The sequence below is a fragment of the Lagenorhynchus albirostris genome, chromosome 17, assembly GCF_949774975.1.
Source record: "Lagenorhynchus albirostris chromosome 17, mLagAlb1.1, whole genome shotgun sequence".
In the NCBI taxonomy this organism is placed as follows: Eukaryota; Metazoa; Chordata; class Mammalia; order Artiodactyla; family Delphinidae; genus Lagenorhynchus; species Lagenorhynchus albirostris.
The window spans coordinates 63,158,831-63,181,449 of NC_083111.1; the positions used below are offsets into that span (position 1 = coordinate 63,158,831).

A 22,619-nucleotide genomic window follows, 5' to 3' on the forward strand; every position below is an offset into this window, starting at 1 on the left:
CTTAGAATTTGTCAAAGACCAGCAGACATTAACAAGGGAGCCGGGCACTGGGAGGGAGCTAGTGAGGAGAGTGCGGGGACCAGGTGGGCTGGTAGGTTTGTGACCAGGTGGGACATAAAGGAGATGAATGAATGGAGGGGCTTGTGTGGCAAAAAGAAGTTGAAGCAAGACCTTTGAAACAATAAGGCTGATGATGGGAGGGGTAGGAGGGGTATGTGTGGCTAAGATTGTTTTCTAGGTTGTGAATGGGTTCATAGCCCTTAATCTGCAGAAGGAAGAAATGACCAGCTCTTGTGCAAGTCAGCATTCTGTCAATTACGTGCCAAATTCAAGTCCAAACTAACTGAAGCACAAAAGACATTTGCTGGCCCATGTTACCGAAAAGCTCGGTTGAAATGTCTACCTACATGCTTGACTGAGGCAGGGGACCCAATCTCTCTTTACCTTGTTCTGAGTCCACTGTAATACCCTATACATGGGGTAATCTTCCCTCCTGGAAGGAAGAAGAATATCATGGTCCAGCTTTACATCCTCCTGGGGTCCAGTCTAGTGGGAAGAAGCATCTCCTTTCGGGACATTCCAGCCAAAGTCCCACTGTGTCTGGTTGGTCCTGATGAGGTCACGTGCCATTCAGAGTCACTCACTACACCCAGGGAAAAGCAAGCCTCTAATTGGTCAGATCTGAGAAACCCTCCTGTAAAACTGGGGTGGATCTATATTACTCAGATTGCATGAACTCAGAGAAGGGTAAAGAAAGGTGACTTTTTTTTTTTGGCTGGGCCGTGTGGCATGCGGGACCTTAGTTCCCCAACCAGGGATCAAACCGTTGGCCCCTGCAGTGGAAGCTCTGAGTCTTAACCACTGGACCACCAAGGAAGTCCTGAAAGGTGATTTCTTAGAAGGAAATTGGAGTGCTGCTACCAAAAGAGGGGTGCAGTGAACTCCAGCAGCCAAACACACTGCAAATGTCCTTCACAGTTTACTGAGACTTCGTGATAATCTCTATATTCTGATGGCTTCAAAGAAGATCAACAAAATTAAATTAAATCTGATTTATGTAACAGTGTGAATTTTTCTGCAATAAACATTGCTAACCTTCATGCCAGGTTTATCTGAATTATATTATTCTCACAATGATTCTATGAAGTCCGTGCTTTATTACCATATTTTACAGACAGGAAAGTGAGACTCAGTGAAGTTATGTGACTTTTGCAAGGTGTCATTGCTGATCAGTGCGTGAGTCAATAGTCACAGCCAGGCAGACTTAGGCCAGAGAGGCTGCTTGAAAGTTTTAAAGTATCATAAAAACTGGTAGAGAGTTTTCACTTTAGAGATGATTAAGAAAAAAAAAATCCCTGATGGACAAAATATCTTGCCCATAGTCAGCTAGGGAAGATGTTTATAAGAATTTATATAATTTAAAATCACATACAAGAGCTGTGGTGCCCAGCTCACTTCTAAGAAGGCCTTAAATTTATTTTCTTTTGAAGTTAAATGAAAGCAAAGTTAAATGATTGCAAAGGAAAATGTCACTGAGGTCTAGAATTCAGCCCATCTTGCTGGGTTATTCAAGTCTCTTCAAACAGCCAACCAGGGAAGGAGAAAGGCCAGAAGAGCAGAGATCAAGGGGAAGTGTGAAGAGAGATGGGTTTAGAAATGCCCAGCCATTGGCAATGGCCCTGGGCAGCATAAACCCAAAAGCCACTTATGTTATTTTTGGTTAAGTAAGGTAATTTGATGTTCCTTCCCTCCCTCCGAGAATCATTTAAAACTCCGTGTTCTTACATTCATCTAGTCCTCTGACATTATCAAGTTCTTGGTAGACACTAGGAATACACCAATGCATAACAGAGATTATGGGCCAAATATTTTATAACCCAGCCAGAGAGGAACCAGTGGCAGTCAACTAACTAAAGAACATAGAGATAAATGTTATCTCTTACTTGGTTAGACAGCAATGGGAGTACAAGGATGGGAGTAAATAATCTTGACTTTGGAACAAACTATTGGTGAAGGGCACAAGAAGAATTCTACGTTTGAACTGAGTAGACAGATTCAGAAATTAGGAGTGGAGTGGGAGGGAAAGTTTAGAAACTAAAAATTACAAGATTTTAATCATTGTATTAATCCAGAGATCATCCAACTCACTCTCATTTTGCATGTGAGAAAATTGAGGAACAAACTGAGCAAGGTCCCTCCAAAAATTATTGACAGTGTAAGACTAGAACCCTGATTTTACCTGGAGCTCGTCTTGCTGCTTTAGTCCAATACTACTCAGTTAGTACTCAGTTACTACTCAGTTACTACTCAGTTACTACTCTGAGTATCTACTGAGGTTCAAACATGGTGCTGAGACCTGACGGTGGAAGTGTCGACTTAGAAGCGATATCATATGATATTTGTTTTTATCTGTCTGGCTTACTTCATTTTGTATGATAATCTCTAGGTCCATCCGTGTTGCTGCAAATGGCATTATTTCATTCTTTTTTATGGCTGAGTAATATTCTATTGTATATATACCACACACAAAAAAATGAACTTATTTACAAAACAGAAATGGACCCACAGACATAGAAAACAAACTTATGGTTACCAAAGGGGAAGGTGCAGGGGGGAGGGATAAATTAGGAGGATAGGATTAAAATAGACACACTACTATATATAAAATAAATAACCAACAAGGACCTACCATATAGCACAGGGAATTATACTCACTATTTTGTAATAACCTATAAGGGAAAAGAATGTGAAAAAGAATATATATATATATATATATATATATATATATATATATATATATATATAACTGAATCACTGTGCTGTATACCTGAAACTAACAAGACATTGTAAACTAACTATACTTCAATTTTTTAAAAAAAGAACTTAAAAGTGTTGACTAAAGCACAGTCCATGTTCCTGAGGAGCTTTAGAGTAGAGGCTACCCCAGAAAAAGATCAGTAAATATAGCTACCAGGGGGTGAAGAGAATCTGAGAAGGGAGTAGCAGCCAGCTACCTCTAGAGGAGGTGCTCCGTTGAAAATTAGCCTGGGAAAGAAGAGACATAAGGATACTCCATGGAGAGATCAAAGACACACCTTCATCGCTGGAAATTCTGCTCTACGTCCTCTGTTTGCCCCTGCATCTCCACTCTCCACTATTCTTCCTGTTTGGTTCAACAGGAGCTGTGGACTTATCAACCGGCTCCCTCGTCCTCCAGCGTTCAGTAGGGGCTGACCAATGGGAGACAGCAGGAGAGATACAGATTCACTGCGTTTATCTCTTTGGTCTCTCCCTTCCAGGCAATGGTTTGACATGGCTGCATCCCTCTTCTGAAGGTCACAGCTACCACTCGAGGACCATCTCTACAACCACAGCTCTTTCTCCAGGTTCCAATAACCTCTTCTTTCCTTGGCTCGTCAGACCAAAAGGCAGTAATTCCCCTTTGCCACCACAAGAGAGCTTCACTACCTCTAGCTGGTTTGCCTCAACCCTTGCAAACTGTGCCTTCATTTAACTCTCTTCCATCACCCCCTTTGAATGTGCCTTCTGTTTCCTACCAGACGAATAACAGAAACGAGTAATCCCCTCCTCCTCCCCAGGGAGAAATCGCAAAGGAAGACCTCAAGAAGACAAGAAGAGAAAGAAAAGAATGCAAACCTGGAGGTGACTTTCTTCAGTTAAACAAAATGCTGGCTTCCCATTTAGAAGTCAGCAATGGTTTATTTTGACATGTGGAACGTAGTATGACAGCTCAGGTATCATAAAATAAAAACAGTCCTGTATCTTCCTCATACATTCTTGACTACAAAGATCTTACTGGTCACCCCAAGTAGAAATCCACCTTGGCTGAGACAGGAAGGAGTGTTATTGCCCCATCACTTATGGAAACCAAGACCTAAACTAAACTAACCCAAGTCCAGCTCAGCTTGTGGAAGGATGGGTTAGTTGGAACAGAAGCAAGGATTTTCCTGTCAACACATTCTCAAACATAGTTTTTCATAATATTTTAAAGGTAATGTATTGTAACCAACAAGGATCTACTGTATAGCACAGGGAACTGTACTCAATATCCTATGATAATCTATAAGGAAAAGATTCAGAAAAAGAATATATATATATATATATATATATATATATACACACACATGAATCACTTTGCTGTATACCTGAAATTAACACAACATTGTAAACCAACTATACTTCAATAAAAAATATTAATAAATTAAGGTAATGTATTGATGTAATTATTGGTAAAGACAACAGAAGAAGCAGTGTAAAAGCAAGACGTGGAGACATACAGAAAATGTAATGGAAGGGAGCATCTTTTTCATGAGAGATTTTACTTGATACCAAAATAGAGGCCACTGTCCCCCACCTGGCCACACTCCAGGCTCCAGTCCCCAGGTGGCTTTGCTTTTTGGTACTCTGGAGAAAACGCCATGAAGATTCCATCTGCTTCCTGCTCCTCCAGATGCTGCAACTCTTTGGAGCTCTCCCCAAAGTCACTCTTGTTTGGCCTGTCTCAGGTCCAACACATGAATGAGAGGCACATCTTATATTAGGGAATCCCAAGTATTACCCACCCATGGAGCATCTCCATTCACGGGCCTATGACAGCTGCCTTTTCATTAGTATTATTGTTAATAAATATTGCTCAGGAAGAAAATACTGTTGAATTCAGGAGGGTTCATTTTACCCTCAAATACTTGGACTTTTGTCACGATGAGTGTGGATGCCACGTACACGTGTTGTCAGAGACAAACTGACATTTTTATATTCAGATCCTGTAAAACTATTTACATCTCTCTGGATAAGACTTCTGACTTGGAAATGAAGAGGAAAGGATTCTTCCCCCACATTTAGAGCAACAGAACTCCTTATTATGTCAGCAGATGTGTGTGATGTGGATTTGTACAAGCCGCAGAGAGCTGTTTACTGTGACCTTGACAGAAAAGAGCTTATTTTGCGCTTTTACTAAAAGTGTAAAAAAGAAAAGAGATCGGACTCCACCTCTGCTCTCACGCCCCACCCCCAGTTTGAAATGCTTTCCCACCAGGAAAACAAATGTTTTCCTTCTGGTGTTAAATAAAGGATAGAACTCAAACCAGCCTTCCTTCAACCATCCCCCAGCCCCCCCAAAAAATAATCCCAGGCTTCTATGAAACCGAGTGCCCAGCCAAATTCCTCCTGAGAACTGACAGCTTAACTCTCTTACATCCAGTAGAGCTGGAGGAAAGGAGAAAGAGCCTTGGGTCACGATGGAGAAATCTGGATTGGACCTTGTACAGCTGTGGCTCGGGGTCCCAGCTCTGACACAGATGTACCATCTTCGGCAAGTTCCTTAACCTCCTTAAGCTTTAGCTTCCACGTCTATAAAATGGGCCCACTAAGACACTTAACTGATGGGCTTTTGGGTGACCGATTCGTCCCAGCGTGCCTGTGGCTGTTCCAAATGTTAGAGCTAAAAGTCCTGTGTTCCAGGAACACCGTCATTCCCAGGACGGTAGATCATGTTATTTTTGTAAGGATTAAATACAACAACTCCTGTGAAGTGCTGCACGCAGTGTCTGAAACACGGTACGTTTCCAATATATTAATATGATTAGTATAGATCCCCATTGTCACACCTCTGGGTTCTTCTTTTTTTTCCCATGGAGATACTAAATATTCATTGAACGAGGCATAATGCTACGTGTTGCACACTCGTTATGTGGATGAAGAATATCACCTGCCGTATCAGTAGAAAAGGGATGTTGCAGCCATCGAGCCAGCAGTCGCTGTGGCGGCCCCCAGCTGTGCACTCAGGAAATCTGGGATGAAAAAAACCAAAACAAAACAGGATACCAGTCTTAGACTTAGTTAGTTAAGGTGCATATCAAAGGAATGATTTCAATGAGCCAGACTCTTGAATCTTCCCATACAAAGAAAAGCACTAAATTCCTTGACTTGAGATGCCTGGTTTTCTTTAATGAACAGTGATCTTTGATGTGCCCACTACCTGGTTTTTGTTGCAAAATCTCCTCTATACCCTGGCTCCTCCTGCCTCTTCGGAGCAGTCCCCCAGAGGGATCTGAGAGGCTGGCCTCTTGTCTTAAGTCTTCAGAAAATCTGCCGAATAACACATAATTCTCAACGTTGAGGTTGTGCATTTTTTTTCAGTCCACAATTATCTCTAATTTTCTTAAATATCCAAAGAGGTACATATAAGCATTCTTATTTTACACATGAGCTGGCCACAGGTGAGAAACATGACCAAGAACTAGTACATGACAGAGTCCACGCTTGAACCTACATCTGATTTCAAAGCCCCAAGCTTTTTCCTCATGTTGCAGATTCAAGCTGTTTATGTGAAAGGGCACAGCAGAGGGATGGGCATCATTTGACCAGGTGGGCAACTGAGTTTTACCAAAGTGGAAGAACAGGACAAAAACTGTAAGTCTCTGGCTGGGGTGTTATCATAGCCCAGGGTGAATGCTATCAACACAAAGAAGAAACACAGTTTTCATTTCAGGAGATGTGGGCCTCTGGATTACCATTTTATCTTCATCTCATCCTAGAGTTTCTCAGCCACAATGACATTATCTCAGAGGGCTGAAGAGAGAGGAAGCCCCATCATTCACTCATCTATTGCTTAATGATAATCAAATCTATATGAGGCGCTAGGCAAATGTCTCTGAATATAATGATGAACAAGACAAGATCCCCTACTTTTGAGCTAGAGGAGATAAATGTATTAAAGTACAACACTGGTTGGAGTTACTACTGAAATGGCAAACAAAGCCCTAGAGGAGAAAGAGATAAAAGATTATTAAGATTTTTAGATCAGTTAAGGAAACTGACAATGCATTTTCTGTGACAAAGTAGGTAATAGAAATGTAAAGTAATGTAAACATAGGGATATTGTGACCAGCTCATCATGGTTTGCCCAAGGCTTTCAGGTTTTAGCACTAAGTCTGTCAGTCCAAGGCATCTGGTCACCCTACCTGGGGGTCAAAATCAAATGCCTAAGGACAAGCAAAGTAAATTCATGCAGTAGGATAAGTACCAGCACAATAAAACAAAAGTACCAGCACAATAAAAAAAATGGCAACTTGTACTACACCTGGGGTGGAAGGAAGGACAGTAAGAGAGGTATTAAAGAAAGTAAAGCCCATTCATTTATGTAGTGTCTATGGTTGCTTTCACTCTACAAGGGCAGAATTGAGTAATTAGAGGCTGTATGGCAAAGCCTTTTACAGAGAACCTTTGCCAACCCTGTTCTAGAGAATGCTTGCCCTGTCTAAAGGCAACCAAATAGGCTTCCACTGATGGTTGACAGGAACTATAGCCTATAAACAATGACTAAGTAAAAAACGCTTAATGTTTTAAGAGAGGTCAAAAATCTGCAATCCGTTGATTCTAAATTTTGGCATCTAATGTATTTTTTTTTTTTAAGAAGATGTTGGGGGCAGGAGCTTATTAATTTATTTATTTTTGCTGTGTTGGGTCTTCGTTTCTGTGCTAGGGCTTTCTCTAGCTGTGACAAGCGGGGGCCCCTCCTCATCGCGGTGCGCGGTCCTCTCACTATCGCGGCCTCTCTTGTTGCGGAGCACAGGCTTCAGATGCGCAGGCTCAGTAGTTGTGGCTCACGGGCCTAGTTGCTCTGCGGCATGTGGGATCCTCCCAGACCAGGGCTCGAACCCGTGTCCCCTGCATTAGCAGGCAGATTCTCAACCACTGCGCCACCAGGGAAGCCCCTAATGTATTTTTTAAATACCATGTGGGCACAACAAAGCAATCTGTGGTCTGTATCCAGCCTGCAGGCCACCATTTTGCAAAGTACAATGTACATCATATGTTTTGTACTAACACTTATCCCAAGAGGAAATTATATTAGTTCCTTAATTTGAAGGCAAATCTGTGACAGAGGACTCCATTATTCATTGCTTTCAATTTCAAATTTGTTTATAATTCAGTGGCTTTACCCATGAGGGCCTTTCCAGGGTTATCAAATCTTCTCAACAGCCTATGAAAGCTTTCTTCCACCCTAAATAGCAGGAAGTCCTCCCTCAACTCTACCCACCTCTTGCAATTATTGTCTATTTCTCCTACTTCCTATCTTCAAAGGGCAGTCTCCACTCACTGCCTCTCGCGTGGTCTCCCATTCTCTCCTCGTCCCAGTACAGTTTGGTTGTTTCTCAGTACATTCATTGAAGGTGCTTCCAGGAAGGTCATGGATGACCACCTTATTGCAAAATTCAATGGATTCCTTCAAATTCCTGTCTAATTTAACTTCTTTCTGGCAGTTGACATCACTGACCACTTCCTCCATGTTGAAAGTGTCTCTATGCTTGCATTTCACAATACTCACTCTTTCCCCGTTCTCTCCCTACCTCTCAAGCTGCTCCTTCTATTTAAAAGAAAAATTTTTTTCCTGGCTCATTTTTATTTAGACAATATTCTTGAACACCTGACATGTACCAAGCATGGTGCTAAGCATTTTCCAAATGTAGCGGGTATGTATCTCACTCCCTAACTTTATTTCCCTAAAATAAATTTCATTTCTAATCTAAGATCTAAGATCCCAGCTAACATGGCTTACATGATTTTTTTTGCTTTTGTTTTTTTTGTGGTATGCGGGCCTCTCACTGTTGTGGCCTCTCCCGTTGCGGAGCACAGGCTCCAGATGCGCAGGCTCAGCGGCCATGGCTCACGGGCCCAGCCGCTCCGCGGCATGTGGGATCTTCCTGGACCGGGGCGTGAACCCGTGTCCCCTGCATTGGCAGGCGGACTCTCAACCACTGCACCACCAGGGAAGCCCTACATGATGTTTTAATTCAGTCTTTACGGAGAGTTCCGTCTTCCCCTCCAGGTTACACCAGAATCTAGTAAATGGAGAACAACAGGAGAAGTATTGGGTTGGCCAAATTGTTGGTTCAGGTTTTTCCGTAGGATGTTATGGAAAAAAACAAACAAATTGTTTGGCCAAACCAATACAACAGGCATGGACATCTACACTGTGCATATCCCCAGGTCCCTTGAGGTTTGCCCATCTTCTGTTTCCAAGCCACAGCCAGGACCTCCAGGACCTAGGGCTCCATCTCTCTAAAAGGATCACACAGCACATCTTAGAGTGTAACCACCGCTCAGATCCACAGACTTCTCTCTGTCCTGAATCCCAAGAAAGTTCCCTTTCTCTCTTGGAACTCTAAAGACTCTTTCTTTCCACATCATCAGTGGGTTTAGGTTTTCACAAAAGAGTATACCTGCAAATCTCCAGCATTGATCCCACTGCCTAATACGGCCTTGTCTTCTCTCCTCTGCCCTGAAATGCTAGCACCCTTCCTCTATCTTGGTTTTTCTCACTCTATATACCTTACAAGGGTAGTGGGGCCCACATGTATTGTATTAACTGACACCTACATACCAGGTGTGCAGATTTTTCCTTATACTGAGTCTCCTACTTCCCTTGCTTCCTGGTCAGATTCGCCAAGATGACTTGTTCACACTTCCATTTCAGCCCTAATAAATGAATGACTTAATTTATTGTCTCCTTGTTACTCCAGCATCTTTCCACCTGTTCATTTTCCTGGAATTTTTGGGTGATGGCCCCATCATTTCCCCAACTGCCCAAATTAAAAGCCTCTGAATTATGCTTATCATCCCTCTTTCTGTCAATTGAATCTCCTATGTATCTATTATTTTTCCCTGCTTTCCATCCCCCAAACTACTGAAACTGTCTGGGCCTTCACCCGTATACAGTAACAATAGGACTCTTCACTAGATGCCTACCCAAATTATGCTATGCATTGAAGGAAGATGGAGCTTCCTAAGTCACAATCTTGAGTGGATTGGTCTTCATAGTAAACAAGTTCCATCAGGATGAAGCCTAAATCCTTTCAGCAAGCTCCTTTATTACTTGAACTCAGCCTTACCAGTCTAACTTTTAGTCTCCACACCCCAGTTCCAAAGCCAGCACAGGCATATGCTCCACGAAACTAATTTCCATTCCCTGACAGTGTTACGATCGAGCTTTCAGAATTCCTACTTTTGCAAATGTTTGCTAGAACTGACTTCTTTCATTTTCTCCCTGAAAAACATTTACTAATTCTTCAGGTGTCTTACTGCTTGAATGTCATCACTTCTCAATGTCTTTTCTGATCTGCTCTTCCCCTCTTCCTACCTGAAAGGCATTTTGGCATGCAGGAATAGCATGGCTCTTGGAGTGAGAGAGGGATTCAAACACTGCCTTTCTCCTCTTTACCTATGTGGCTGTGGACAACTCGTTTTTCAACAGTTAGCCTAATTTTTCTCAGCTATGAAACGTGGGGTTTTGTACGTACCTCAGGGCTGTTAATAGCAGTGAAAAACATAACATAGGTAAGATAACTAGCTCAGAGTCTGGCATATCGTAGGTGCTTAATAAATGCTAATTTCCACATCAAGGTAGAGTGACTCTTCCTTTCTGTTCTCACTAAACGTATGTTGCATTGTAACTATATTTTAACATATATATGATCCACTGTACTGTAAGACTTTTAAAGTTAAAACTATTTCTCATGCATTTTTGTATAAAGAACACTGCCAAGGGTCTCAAATGTTCAGCTGAACATTAATCAGCACCTGAGTTTCCACTGAAAGGCAGGAAAAGAACCACCTGAAGGAATTAGAGGGAACAGAGTCCAGGGGGAATTAGAGGGAACAGGGATTGGAGTTTTGCCTGTTCCCAGGAACCAGAGTGCAAAATTTCATAGGACAGGGACACAATTTCCACTTTCATATTCCAGCCCAAACTGGACATCCCTGCCAGGAGCGGGGACAAGAGGGCTCAAGGACACGCGCTTCCTAGAAGTGCAGCCCAAACAGGAACCACTGCCGCTGTTGGCTGAGCCTCTAGCAGGCTCTGTTTACCCCAGCCTACAAATTCAAACAGCTAAATCTTGTTCCTCACCATCGCATACAATCCCTCTCCTCCTGGGAGAATTCCCGTTGCCTTTACCACTTCCCACCCGCAGGGCAGCCCCAGCCTGACTCGGCAAAGAGATAGGGAGAGACAGCTGAAGTCAGAGGAACACAAACAGGAGGGATGAAGACCTCATCCACAGCCCCCCTCCCCCCAGCCACCGCAAGGAATAATGGGCACTGGAATCCGGGGCAAACCCGATTGACACCAAACACTGCTTTTGCTTAGATTATTTTTTTTTTTAAGTCAACCCTCCTAAAAACAATTCAGCATGTTTTTACCCTTGAGAAACTCTGTGGCTGCTTCCCTGGTTTACTCTATTTACAATGAGCTCGTGTTAGAGAGTCACTTTCTGAATCCATCCACTAGAACAGGACCACCGTGCTAGCAAGCAGTTGGCAACGGGCTCAATGAAAGCATGAATGGACCAAGGTCTCAATAAAAAAACAAAAAAACAACCCCAACTTAAAATAGTCTTCCAGACCTCATTTTAATAGAGTTCCTGTCCATTCAGAGACTTTCACGAATAACCCCACAATTAATGACATGTGTTTATCGGCAAAACCACTCACTTGAAATATACAGTGGTCGGTATGGAGTTTATTTATGAGAAAGAAAGACTTGACCTAAGGATTAAAAATAGAGTAACGGTACTCAACTAAATTTGCAGCTGCTTTGCCCAAAAGCCTCAGGTATAACCTATTTTTAGAAGAGTTCAATCTGAGGTGATGTGCAAATCTAGCTAAGCAAGGAGCTTGCAAATATTTTTAAAAAGTAGAATTAACACTTCTCTCTTGTAATGCTACTTTTGGGAGTATTAATGCAGAATTACTGCACCTAATAGGTGTACTCTCTCATATCAGACGTATTTTATGTGGAATTCCGTTTAGAGCATACTATGTAATTATTGCATATCCATGCCAATACACTGAAATCTTAAATTGAATGTTGTCATACCTTGGCTTGAAACTTCTCAATTATTTTCCGTTGCACTTAGAATAGAATCCTCAGCAGGGCCCACTAGGATCTGCTGACCTATTCCCAACCAACCCCACCTTTGTGTTCGGCCACACCTATTTTCTTTCAGACCCTCACGCATCCCAAGATTTTTCCCCACCCCTAATCCTTGGCCCTGCTCTACCTTCTCATCCTTGTTCTTGAGGCCATTTCTTCTCATCCCTCAAGTGTTGGCTGTAGTGTCATCGAAGGCTCTTCTCTTTCCACCCCCTTGTCCCTCAGCACCTGTTATCCTCTCACAGCACACATCACAACTAAACCCTGGGGTTTTTTAAGTGGTCTCGTTCTCCCACTAAAGTGCAAGTTCTGCAACAGCAGGAACCATGTTTATCTTATTTAGTTTTAACCTCAACAGCAAGCATAGGTACTGGCATGCAGTAGATGGTCAATCAATCATTACTGAATATTAAATAAATGATGAGTGATATCCCAATTCATTTCTACCATACTTTTGTTACCAAACCAGGTTTGTTTTGCCTGACTTGCAGCAGACCAAAACACTGAGACATTGAGTTTTGCAGCAGAGAGAGGATTTATTTGAAAGGCAGCCAAGTGAGGAGGCATCTCAGAGTCGCCTCCCAGAAGGTAAGGAGCTCGGGGTATTTTTGGGATTAAAAAATAAAGAAGCAGGGCGGTCTGAGGCTTGGGGAGCACAAGGATTGTAGGGAAAGGTGACTGGAAAAAGGTGCAGTAGTCAATCATCATTCTGTGCAGGGGTAACTAAGCCACAGGCCTCTGCACATTAAAAAATGGAGGCGCTTAGCACGATCTGAAGGTGGAGTTTTTGGCCCTGTGATGTCAGAAGGTCACCGAGAGTGGACACTCGCGCATGCCCAGTTGGAGGCTTGGTGGTCCTATCCAGTCTTAACCAGCTCAGCTCAAACTAGACAAAGCTGACTCCAGGTTCCTGGAAAACAACTTGGGCAAGCGTCCTATTGTTTAGGCTACATGCCACTTGGAGGACACGCAAGTATTTTTGATTCATGAAGGCAGGTGAAATGAATTTGACTAACGATCGCCCACGCTTTCACTTCCACACTACCTACCCCAAACTACAAAGCCCAATTGAAGCCTTCTCCATTCCCAGCTTCATGCTTCCCCTTTCCATAAAATCTTCTCTGAGCTCCTCGCTTTTCAATATTTACAGACAAAGCATATGAAGTGCCAGAGGTGTGCCTGGACTATCGCAGCTGCTGGATAAATACAGATGTCAACAGTATGACCATGTTCATTTCTTCCAGCGTATTCCCGTATCTGTGTTTCCCAAACATCGGTTTTTCTCATACCACCTTCATGATTTTTCACATATCCCCACTACCATCTGTCCTACTTTTGTTATTATGTATTTTTTATTTAACACAATGTTTTCCCTCTTTTTTTAAATAAAATTGTTTGTTTATTTATTTATTTTTGGCTGTGTTGGGTCTTCATTGCTGCGCACAGACTTTTCTCTAGTTGCAGTGAGCAGGGGCTACTCTTCGTTGTCGTGTGCAGGCTTCTCATTGCGGTGGCTTCTCTTTTCGAGGGGCATGGGCTCTAGGCACATGGGCTTCAGTAGTTGTGGCTCACGGACTCAGTAGTTGTGGCTTGCGGGCTCAGTAGTTGTGCCTTGTGGGCTCTAGAGCGCAGGCTCAGTAGTTATGACGAACGGGCTTAGTTGCTCCGCAGCATGTGGGATCTTCCCGGACCAGGGCTCAAACCCGTGTCCCCTGCATTGGCAGGCAGATTCTCAACCACTGTGCCACCAGGGAAGTCCCCACAATGTCTTCCTTCTTACGCAGATTTACTTTTAAAGGAGAATTTATAGAAATTAAAAACCCATTTCACTGACCATAAAAGGTGGCTACTGTAAAAATTAACATGATGAAAAAAAAGTGCTGTTCTTTTCTTTTCTTATGGGAGATTACTAACTGTTAGAGACATGGCAACACTAAGATGCAGCGTTCTCCCTGACACAGTCAGAAGGACTGAAAATCTCTGAATGATTCCTTGCTTTGTGCTTCATTATTACTTAAAGCCACAACTGAGTCAATCAAAAATCACCCCACCTATCATTCAGACCCTTCTGTCATATTGCATGATTACTAACACTTTTCACTTGGCATTTATTATTCTCAACTTTGATTGGTTAATTACACATTTATGTCTATATTTCATCCCAGTGTCTTATTTCTCTTTATATCCTCCCTGGTTTTTACGTTGATACTTATACAGAATATAACCTTAATATAGTCTCTGTTGAGTCTAATAAAAGCTTTTTTTTTTTTTTTTTGCCGTACGGGGGCCTCTCACTGTTGTGGCCTCTCCCGTTGCAGAGCACAGACTCCGGACGCGCAGGCTCAGCGGCCATGGCTCACGGGCCCAGCCGCTCTGCGGCATGTGGGATCTTCCCAGACTGGGGCACGAACCCGCGTCCCCTACATCGGCAGGCGGACTCTCAACCACTGCGCCACCAGGGAAGCCCTAATAATAGCTTTGAAACAACTTGATCAGAAGAACCTGTTCCTCCAGACTTCAAGATATTTTTAAAATAGATAGGTGAGAGAGATATTCAGGAGTTCTTCTGTTTCCTCTGCCCTTCTGATTTCCCATAGATATGTACCTCATCCAGGCCACCACAGTTGAATATTAAGGATGTCCTTTTTTCTATGTGAACTACATCCAACTAAGAAGAGGGCCCAATACAAGAAATGTGTACATTTTATGCATGAACTATACCAGAAGCAAACACTCTAATTTATGTGAAATAAAGACCAAATAAAACCAGAAGAAAACTGAATGTGTGATTTATTATATTTAAGATTGGTCTATAAGGCTTAAATATGTCTGTCATAATTAACAGTAAGTGAATGCAACTTTACAAAATCAGTATTTCAATACAGTACAGGACTAAATGTGGCAACTGAGCATTGAAAAATTGATATTTCCTCAATGCAGATATCAAATGTGCAGCACCATTTAGAAGCTTCCACTAAAAATGCAAGCTGCAGTAATTATTACAAGCTCTACTCAGAACACAAGACTACCTATATCGAGCGTTAGGGGAAAACAGTGGAGTCATTCAGGCGTAATATGTCAGATTTGGTACAGGATTAAAATACTAACTTTTTTTAATGTCCTGGTTTCAAATTAATAAATACAAAAATAATATAAAAATATACACCAGTTGATAAGACTGCACCGCAGAGGATCAGAAGGTTAAATCTCGCTCTCATATGTATGCAGGTATGTCTTTAGCGTCAGAATTTCTGGATAGCTGCGGCTGGTCTTGCGGAAGAAATCCAGACTGGTAAGATGTTCAATGTCCCGCACCCGAGCCGTGTGCATCTTTATAAGCTCTTCTACCCATTTGGACTCATCCTCTGAGCTCTGCAACAGAAAGGGAGTACAGAGTCAGAATTTTCCAGAGGAGTTTCTCTACACGGTCCATTTGCTCCACGTCCACAAATGACCTCTACATACTCCTGCACCCAAAGCCAAGGCGTGTTATTCCTTCCTGGCCTCCCCGCCTCTCTCCCACAGTGCTGCTGGCAACGGGCCACAAATACGGGCCCTTGGCTGTGAACATTTTCAGCAGCAATTAGCTGTACCAAATAAACCAGATGTGTGGTGCGAAACGGCATTTGATGCAACATGTTCTCCTAACATAAATCAAAATTGGGAAAACCAAAGGCCCTGGAGAATTCAGTGATGTGTTTCTTTCCCCTGCTGTCAAATTGCAATGAGAAGTACAGAGCATGAGGAATTAGGAATGCTCCTCTGCCTCCCAAGGAAAGGAAAGAGCTTGTGCCCAATGCACAAAATGATGTGTGTGCATTTCTAGTCCTTCAGAAGAATGTGCTAGATCAAGGACATCATCTATTAGACGGCAGTGAATTGATATTTGAATGAGTTCGACTCTAAGCAGCTCAGCTGATGCACCTGGCACTTCGGGGCCCAAGAGGCCTGAGCTGGAATCACAACTCTTCCACTTCCTGGCTGTGAGACCTTGTTGAAGCTGCTTGACCTCTCTAGGCCTCAGTTTCTTCATTGGTTCATAAGAATAATAATGCTTACTTCAGCTCCCTGGGAAGGAGGAAGGAGAGGAAGGAAGAAGGGGAAAAAAAAGAGTAAAGTAAGGAAACAACATCATGGGTTTTCCCATGATGGGAAGGAAAGAAATCCCTTTCTGTCTTAACTACTTGCCAAAAATTGCCTCACTGGTACAAATTCGAGATGAAAGACATTGAAATGTCCCACATTAAACAACTGATTTCACATCTAAGTAGAAACGAAAGGCAGTGCGGATAAGGCAGTCCTTTACATTTAAAAAATATCTTCTTTCACTTTTGAGGAACTTGAGAGAAGGAACGAGATCTGAGAACCTTGAGAATATGGAGAAATGTCTACCTTCCTCAGTAGACATGGGGCAGGAGGGTCTTTGCCAATAATTTTATTCCCAAATGCCTCCGGAATTGCAATGGCTTCCAAAAGTCTTTCTACAAGTCGAAGGGTAGCTGTGCGTCCCAGGGCTGAGAATGTTCAGGCATGCCCTCGCCCAAGTCTTTGACTGCAAGTGAACGACCCACCAAAGCCCAGGAACCTGCACTGGGTTTTCTCAGAAAGCTCCAACCCACACGGACCTGGACAGGGAGCTCCAGCAGCTTGTACCAGTGCTAAATATGTACAGGAGGGTGTTGGTTCAGGAAACTGATGCCTGGCCATCCCAGGCAAAATGAAGAAACAGGAAGAAACTGCTTTGCAGGTTGGGGGAAGTAAGGATTTTAACCCTCCACGCCCCACCCTCCTAACCCAAGCTAACCAAGATCTCTGCGAGTCATAGGAAAGAACAGGCCTAAATATAACTCTACCCACAACGGTACTGACCAATCCTCCATGTGACCACATAATTAACGAAGTAGGAGGTCTCCAAATGGGTCGGGACCCCCTCAGAGTAAGCAGAGTAAGCATGAAGTGATACTTTTGGGAGAATTTTCATATTCAACTCATTTATTTGAGTTTTCAATGGTAAGTCTAATGTTTCCTTTGTAAATGTAAGTCATTTGAATGTGTGGACAAGAAGTGAAAAGGTTTTTCCTAATTTAAATAATGGCTAGCCGGGATTATACAAATTTGGGGGAAAATCTGTCTTTGGCTATTTCTTTCCTTGGGAAGTGATTTGCCAATTTCATTTGAGGGGCATTCTCCTCTGGTTCTCACAGGCTAAAATCCGGCCTCCAATTAGTCAAAATACTGGGCTATGTTACACATGAAGAAAAGGCCTTCTGCCTCTTGCTAGCAATCCACAGAAGGATTTGCTGCAGGAGACTGTAGTACAAAATGCAAAACTAATAAAAGCCGAATAAAAGTTCATGTGCTCCAAGAGAGGAAAAGAAAAACTTTAAAAATAAATTTAAAAAATAAATAACTTTACACATTAATGCAAACGAAAGCACAGTCCAGGAACTTGCTTAGTGTTTTTCTTGCTAATGGACATTTATCCTTCACCTGCCTTTTCTCCCTAACTTCCTCCCAAGTGAATTTGTGAATTCAAGTCCCAGAAGTCTTAAGGTGGACTTTAAGGCAAGGACAGGTGTCTACGTAGGCAGGGGGTTCTTCAATAAGAGGCACGCTGGCCTTGAACTCTATAAGAAATACCCCTAAGCTCTGTGCAAAGAGGAAGATGTATGAGGACATCAGTGGATTTCATTTGTCAGATGTAACATCGGGGTGAATAAAGAACTGCCTCTGAGCTGAGTTCAGAACAACGTTTTTCAAACTCCTGCATCACCAAATTCCCCTAATGACAGGGAAATGTGAACATACATCCCCCAGGAATTGAGGTGTCTCTTAAATGGCCTACTTTAAGTCTGAAATGTCTTTGTAGTCTCTGTCTTATCTTAAACATGTATGGCAATTTTGAATTTAACTCCATAAAATATGTGTTTCCTTTTCTGCAAAACTTTTACCTCCCCACAACAAGATTTTAGTAAAACTGAAGTTCAGAAAAGTACATCATGCTATGCAGAGGCATTACATCCCTCTCGGGTATGCCATTACCTAGTCTCGAGGGCTGTGAACAATCAAAATTGAGAAAGTCGAGCCAATAAATTGAGGACAGCTCCTCTCTCACTTGAAGTTCCCTTGCTTCTCCACCTCCCATCCAATTATTTCTAAGATCTTATTTATCCTTCCAGTACAGTATTGCTGCCTTCCACCTTCCTTTAGAAATTTCCAAGACCACACCCAGTTCAAATTCTGTTCCCTCAATCCTGGGAATCTTGCCAAAGACCTTTGAGGACCATGCTTGATCCCCTCCAATTCAAATTTATCTCCCCCAAACAGAGTCTACAATGTTGCTCTTATGCCTAAACATTTTCCGTGGTTATCTAATGTCTGTGCAATGAGAAAAAAGTCTTCAGGCCCCAAGCTTCCACTATAGAAATCTGATAAATTTGAAAAAGGATGGGCTTTTGGAATCAGAGGCCTTGAATCTAAAGTTCTACTTTTCTACTGACTAACCAGTAACCATGTTACATACTTTTTCTTTATGAGCTACAGGTTTCTCAAGAGTTAATGAAAGGGGAGGGGAAGGAGCTCATATATATCTGCCTAATAGGGTAATGAGATGATCAGAAGTAATGAATGAGAGGACCTGCACAGTACTTGGATAGCAACATGGACTCAATCAATGATAACTACTACTACTATGGCCGCTATGACTACTACCACGACTACTTTTACTTTAAATCTGATTCCATGCAAACTTCAAAGCCTTACCTCCCACTATGATCCTCATTTCCAATATTCTAGCCAACTTAATTAGCCTTTTCAGCCACATTTCAGTTTTTGGTCTGCACCTGTTATTTTGTTTTGCATGGTCCTAGCCTCAATCTTCACCTGTAATTGAAGCCGTAGCCCCAAAGCTGCCTTGTCCACGAAGCTGAAAATCTCTGTTGAAGCTCTTCTTAAGGGTCTTTGCCTTCTAGTGAAGCAATTTCTATGCTTGTTTCATTTACTTTCCCCCTTGAAGGCTGCCTGGAGTGTGACTATGTTAAACACGCCATCATTTTTCCCAAGGTACCTTACATAATTAAGGAATTTGAGTACTGCTTTTTGACTAAAAATCTTCCTCTGTAGATTTTATCTCCTATTCTATTATATAAACAAAAGCATAGAGACTATTACTTCTAAAATCAACCTTGGAGCACAGGATTTCCATCACATTAAAGAAACCTGGAGTAATCACGTGATTTGTCCCTGAGTGCAGCATTAGTACAGAGCCAGGAGCACAGAGCACGGATCCTGTCTGCCTTCCTGAGGCTTTTTTGCCATGCCGTCCTCCTTTCACGTTGGAATAAGTGAATCAAGAGTCATCTGTGCTATTTAAGAATGGGGTGACCTGTTACATCTGCCCTCATAACTAGTAGCAAATGAAACTCTGATTTGTAAAGTATATATTCCTGTGTGTGTGTCTTTTTTAAAAAGTTTTTATGAATGAAATGTTCAAACGTCCACAAAAGTAGAGCGAATGATATAATGAGCTCCTGAGAACTCTTCCCTCATTTCAGTAATTACCAAAATTGTGTTACTTTTCACTTTCTACAAAATATCTATGTCTTTTGCAAAATGGAAAACGTGGGTACTTCTATCGTTTGCCAAAATCAAACACAGAAATAGAACAATATTAAATGCACACACATCCCACACACCCCTATGCTGAAAAATAAAAAGCCATTAGAGCACAAAGTTCCCAAGTGTTATGCAAAGTTTCCTTTGGGTCCTTTCTAAAGACCCAATTTGTATACCCATTTGTGTAGTGCAAATGTTTTATGATAAGTATGTCCTAGTTCAAGGGTGGGAATATAAATTAAGACACCAAGATGAATTCTGTCAGCAAATCCTAAAGGACACTGTTCTTGAACTCACATTGCAGCTTTCATCATTGTCTGGTCTGTGAGGAAGGATGAATGAGGAGACAGAGAGGGGGCCGTCACACTTGTCGGCGGGCTGGGTGAAATCCAGGCAGCTGGTGATGATACTGTAGTAGTGAGTTGGAACAGGAATAGAACTGCCTTCCACATACCTGAAACAGGAAGGCAAAATCAAACTATAGCCGAGGTAGTAGCTTTCTTTTTTAAATGGTGGCCAGTGACTATTGCCCAAGTCACTAAAATTAAATTTCACTCAATGGAGTCATTTTTCACTTACAGGTGTTAACCCACTTCTATATCTTTGAATATCATGTTTTCAATGCCTGGAATCCCCTCTTTCTCTCAACCTGGTAGACAGAAAAAGATACTCCAGACAAAGAAAACAGCTTGAACCAATTCTCAGAGGCGGGACATAATGCATAGGTCAATGGAGTACAAATGTAAGTCTGGAAGAGTCAATAAAAGCCAAAGTAAGGGGGGCTCTGAGTGCCAAAGTTGTAGAGTTTGGGCACTATTTTTCAGGCAGTAATGCTCCACTGAAGGTTTCTGTACTAGGAAGTACCATTATGAGATCCATGTTTCAGGAAAATAACTTTCATAGACTTGTATAAAATGGACCAGAGGCAGAAAACACAGGAGCTAGGAGAGCGATAGCCCTTCCAGCCACAGTGAGATCCTGAACTTGGTACAGTTGGTACAGAGAATTCATTTACTAAAGAAAATTCTAAGAACTGAGTGCTACTGATGAGTTACAAAAGTATAAAAAATTATTTTGAGTAGAGCATAGTATAGAAATTCATAATTCCTTACCTGGTTTTCTATTATCTTAATTTTAATCATTTCAAAATATTGAAATTATAATTGAACTAACAGTATAATTTGGGCTGAAAACTATGACAATAATCAGCAATAAAATAAATGTACAAGTAGGATAAAATTTCTCTTCTGGATGACTGGAAAGGGGGTAGGATAACACCTATTTTATTAGTTATATATATGAAAAAAATTAGCATTTTATGTCTGTCTGTCAATCACAATGAAACCCTCTCATATTTTGTGTTGCTCTCTAACTGTTTCATGCATGTATAAAATTAAATGAAGAGGGCTTCCCTGGTGGTGCAGTGGTTAAGAATCTGCCTGCCAATGCAGGGGACACAGGTTGGAGTCCTGGTCCGGGAAGATCCCACGTGCCGCAGAGCAACTAAGCCCGTGTGCCACAACTACTGAGCCTGCGCTCTAGAGCCCGCAAGCCACAACTACTGAGCCCGTGTGCCACAACTACTGAAGCCCGCGTGCCTAGAGCCGTGCTCCGCAACAAGAGAAGGCACCGCAATGAGAAGCTCTCACACCGAAACGAAGAGTAGCTCCCGCTTGCCACAACTAGAGAAAGCCTGCATGCAGCAACGAAGATCCAACGCAGCCAAAAATAAAATTAAAAAAATCTTTTAAAAGAGTTCTTCAAATATTAGGTATATCAGCTCCTTAAAAAAAAATTAAATGATGACCTATTATGAATTTGTTGTATTTATATCTTCTTACTTTCTCCACCAGACTGTAAGTTCCTTATGAACAGAGTATGCCTCATCCTTTTATATCCCTAATAGCACCACAGAGAGGGATAGAAATGAGATTTGACCAAAGTTTATATGTAATTTCCTATTGAAATGTACTGACTCAGAAAACCTAAGGAATTCTAAAAGTCCCCCCCAAATAGTGAACACAAGTGAAAATTATCATCTTCCCACTAAAGAGTTGTTGAAGAATAAAGTTAAAAAAATTTCTAATCTTTTGATACATTTTCTTTCATGAAAATGAAAAGTGCATTTATTTACCACAAATCCTAATTCCTTTCCAACCACCAATGCCTCGTTTAATCACAGGTCCAAAAGAACTGAAGAAATCACAAGGAGATTCGAAGAGCAACAGGTTTAAGAGGTATCAGCTCTTCTCTAGTACGTGAATATTTGAAAAATATTCTTGAGTGAGATCTTGGAATTTAAAAGCACACGTTGCGTGGGAATGAAAAGCTTACTGTTTGATTTTGTCTTGTGTGTCATGTAAGCCGTCGTAGTCATAGTCAAAAATTGGTCCACTTATCACATTAACTCCATTTCTTTCTGAAGCATATTTCTTCACCAGAACCCTTTGGAAATAATTCCAGACTCCTGTACAAAAACAAAATCAGTTCTCCGTAAACAAAACTCCTTGCTTTGGCCAAATTCTCTCTTGGATGCATTAAACAAGCCAAATGTCACAAGCCAAGAGACAGTAGATCTGTTGTGATTCTTAAGAGTAATCCATCCAATCCAGTTCATAAATGGGTGTGTCATTTATGAACCGGCCAAGAGAAAGATACGGAGACAATGGTAGAGGAGTTTAACGTAGCCCAACCAGTCAGGGAAGGATTTACGGGTGAAGTGGTTACTAGGCTGAGATCTGAAGGACAAGTGGGTGTTTCTGAGGCAAAGAGGTGGAGACAACATTCCAGGCAGAGAGAATAGTATGTGCAACAGGGGAAGTATGGTGTTTGTGGGAAATTGAAAAAAGGCTTTAATCTACTTTCTCTTCTTTCACATGTCGTAGATGGGCTAATTCTCAAGTTTATGTCTCTAGCCCTAACCTTTCCAGGCAACTCCAGACATGTTATCCAACCAGCCCTCTCAGGGTGCATTTGAAAACCTAATAATCATATCTAACAAAAAATTATCCAAACAGAATTCTTGATTTTTCATCTACTCCTGATCCAA

The 22,619-nt window shown here is 41.8% G+C and overlaps 1 protein-coding gene across 5 annotated transcripts in view; it reads right to left on the reverse strand.

The window, feature by feature from the left end:
- Positions 1-14,729: 14,729 nt before the first annotated feature.
- ENPP2 (ectonucleotide pyrophosphatase/phosphodiesterase 2) overlaps positions 14,730-22,619 on the reverse strand; it is a 107,318-nt gene continuing 99,428 nt past the window's right edge. For all 5 annotated transcript variants that reach the window (XM_060127959.1, XM_060127958.1, XM_060127961.1 and 2 more), the window contains 3 exons: positions 21,905-22,037; positions 19,868-20,024; positions 14,730-15,328 (listed from right to left, as the gene is read on the reverse strand). In XM_060127959.1, coding sequence (XP_059983942.1) covers positions 15,158-15,328; positions 19,868-20,024; positions 21,905-22,037 — 461 coding nt within the window. In that variant the 3' untranslated portion in view covers positions 14,730-15,157. The remainder of the gene's footprint in view (positions 15,329-19,867; positions 20,025-21,904; positions 22,038-22,619) is intronic.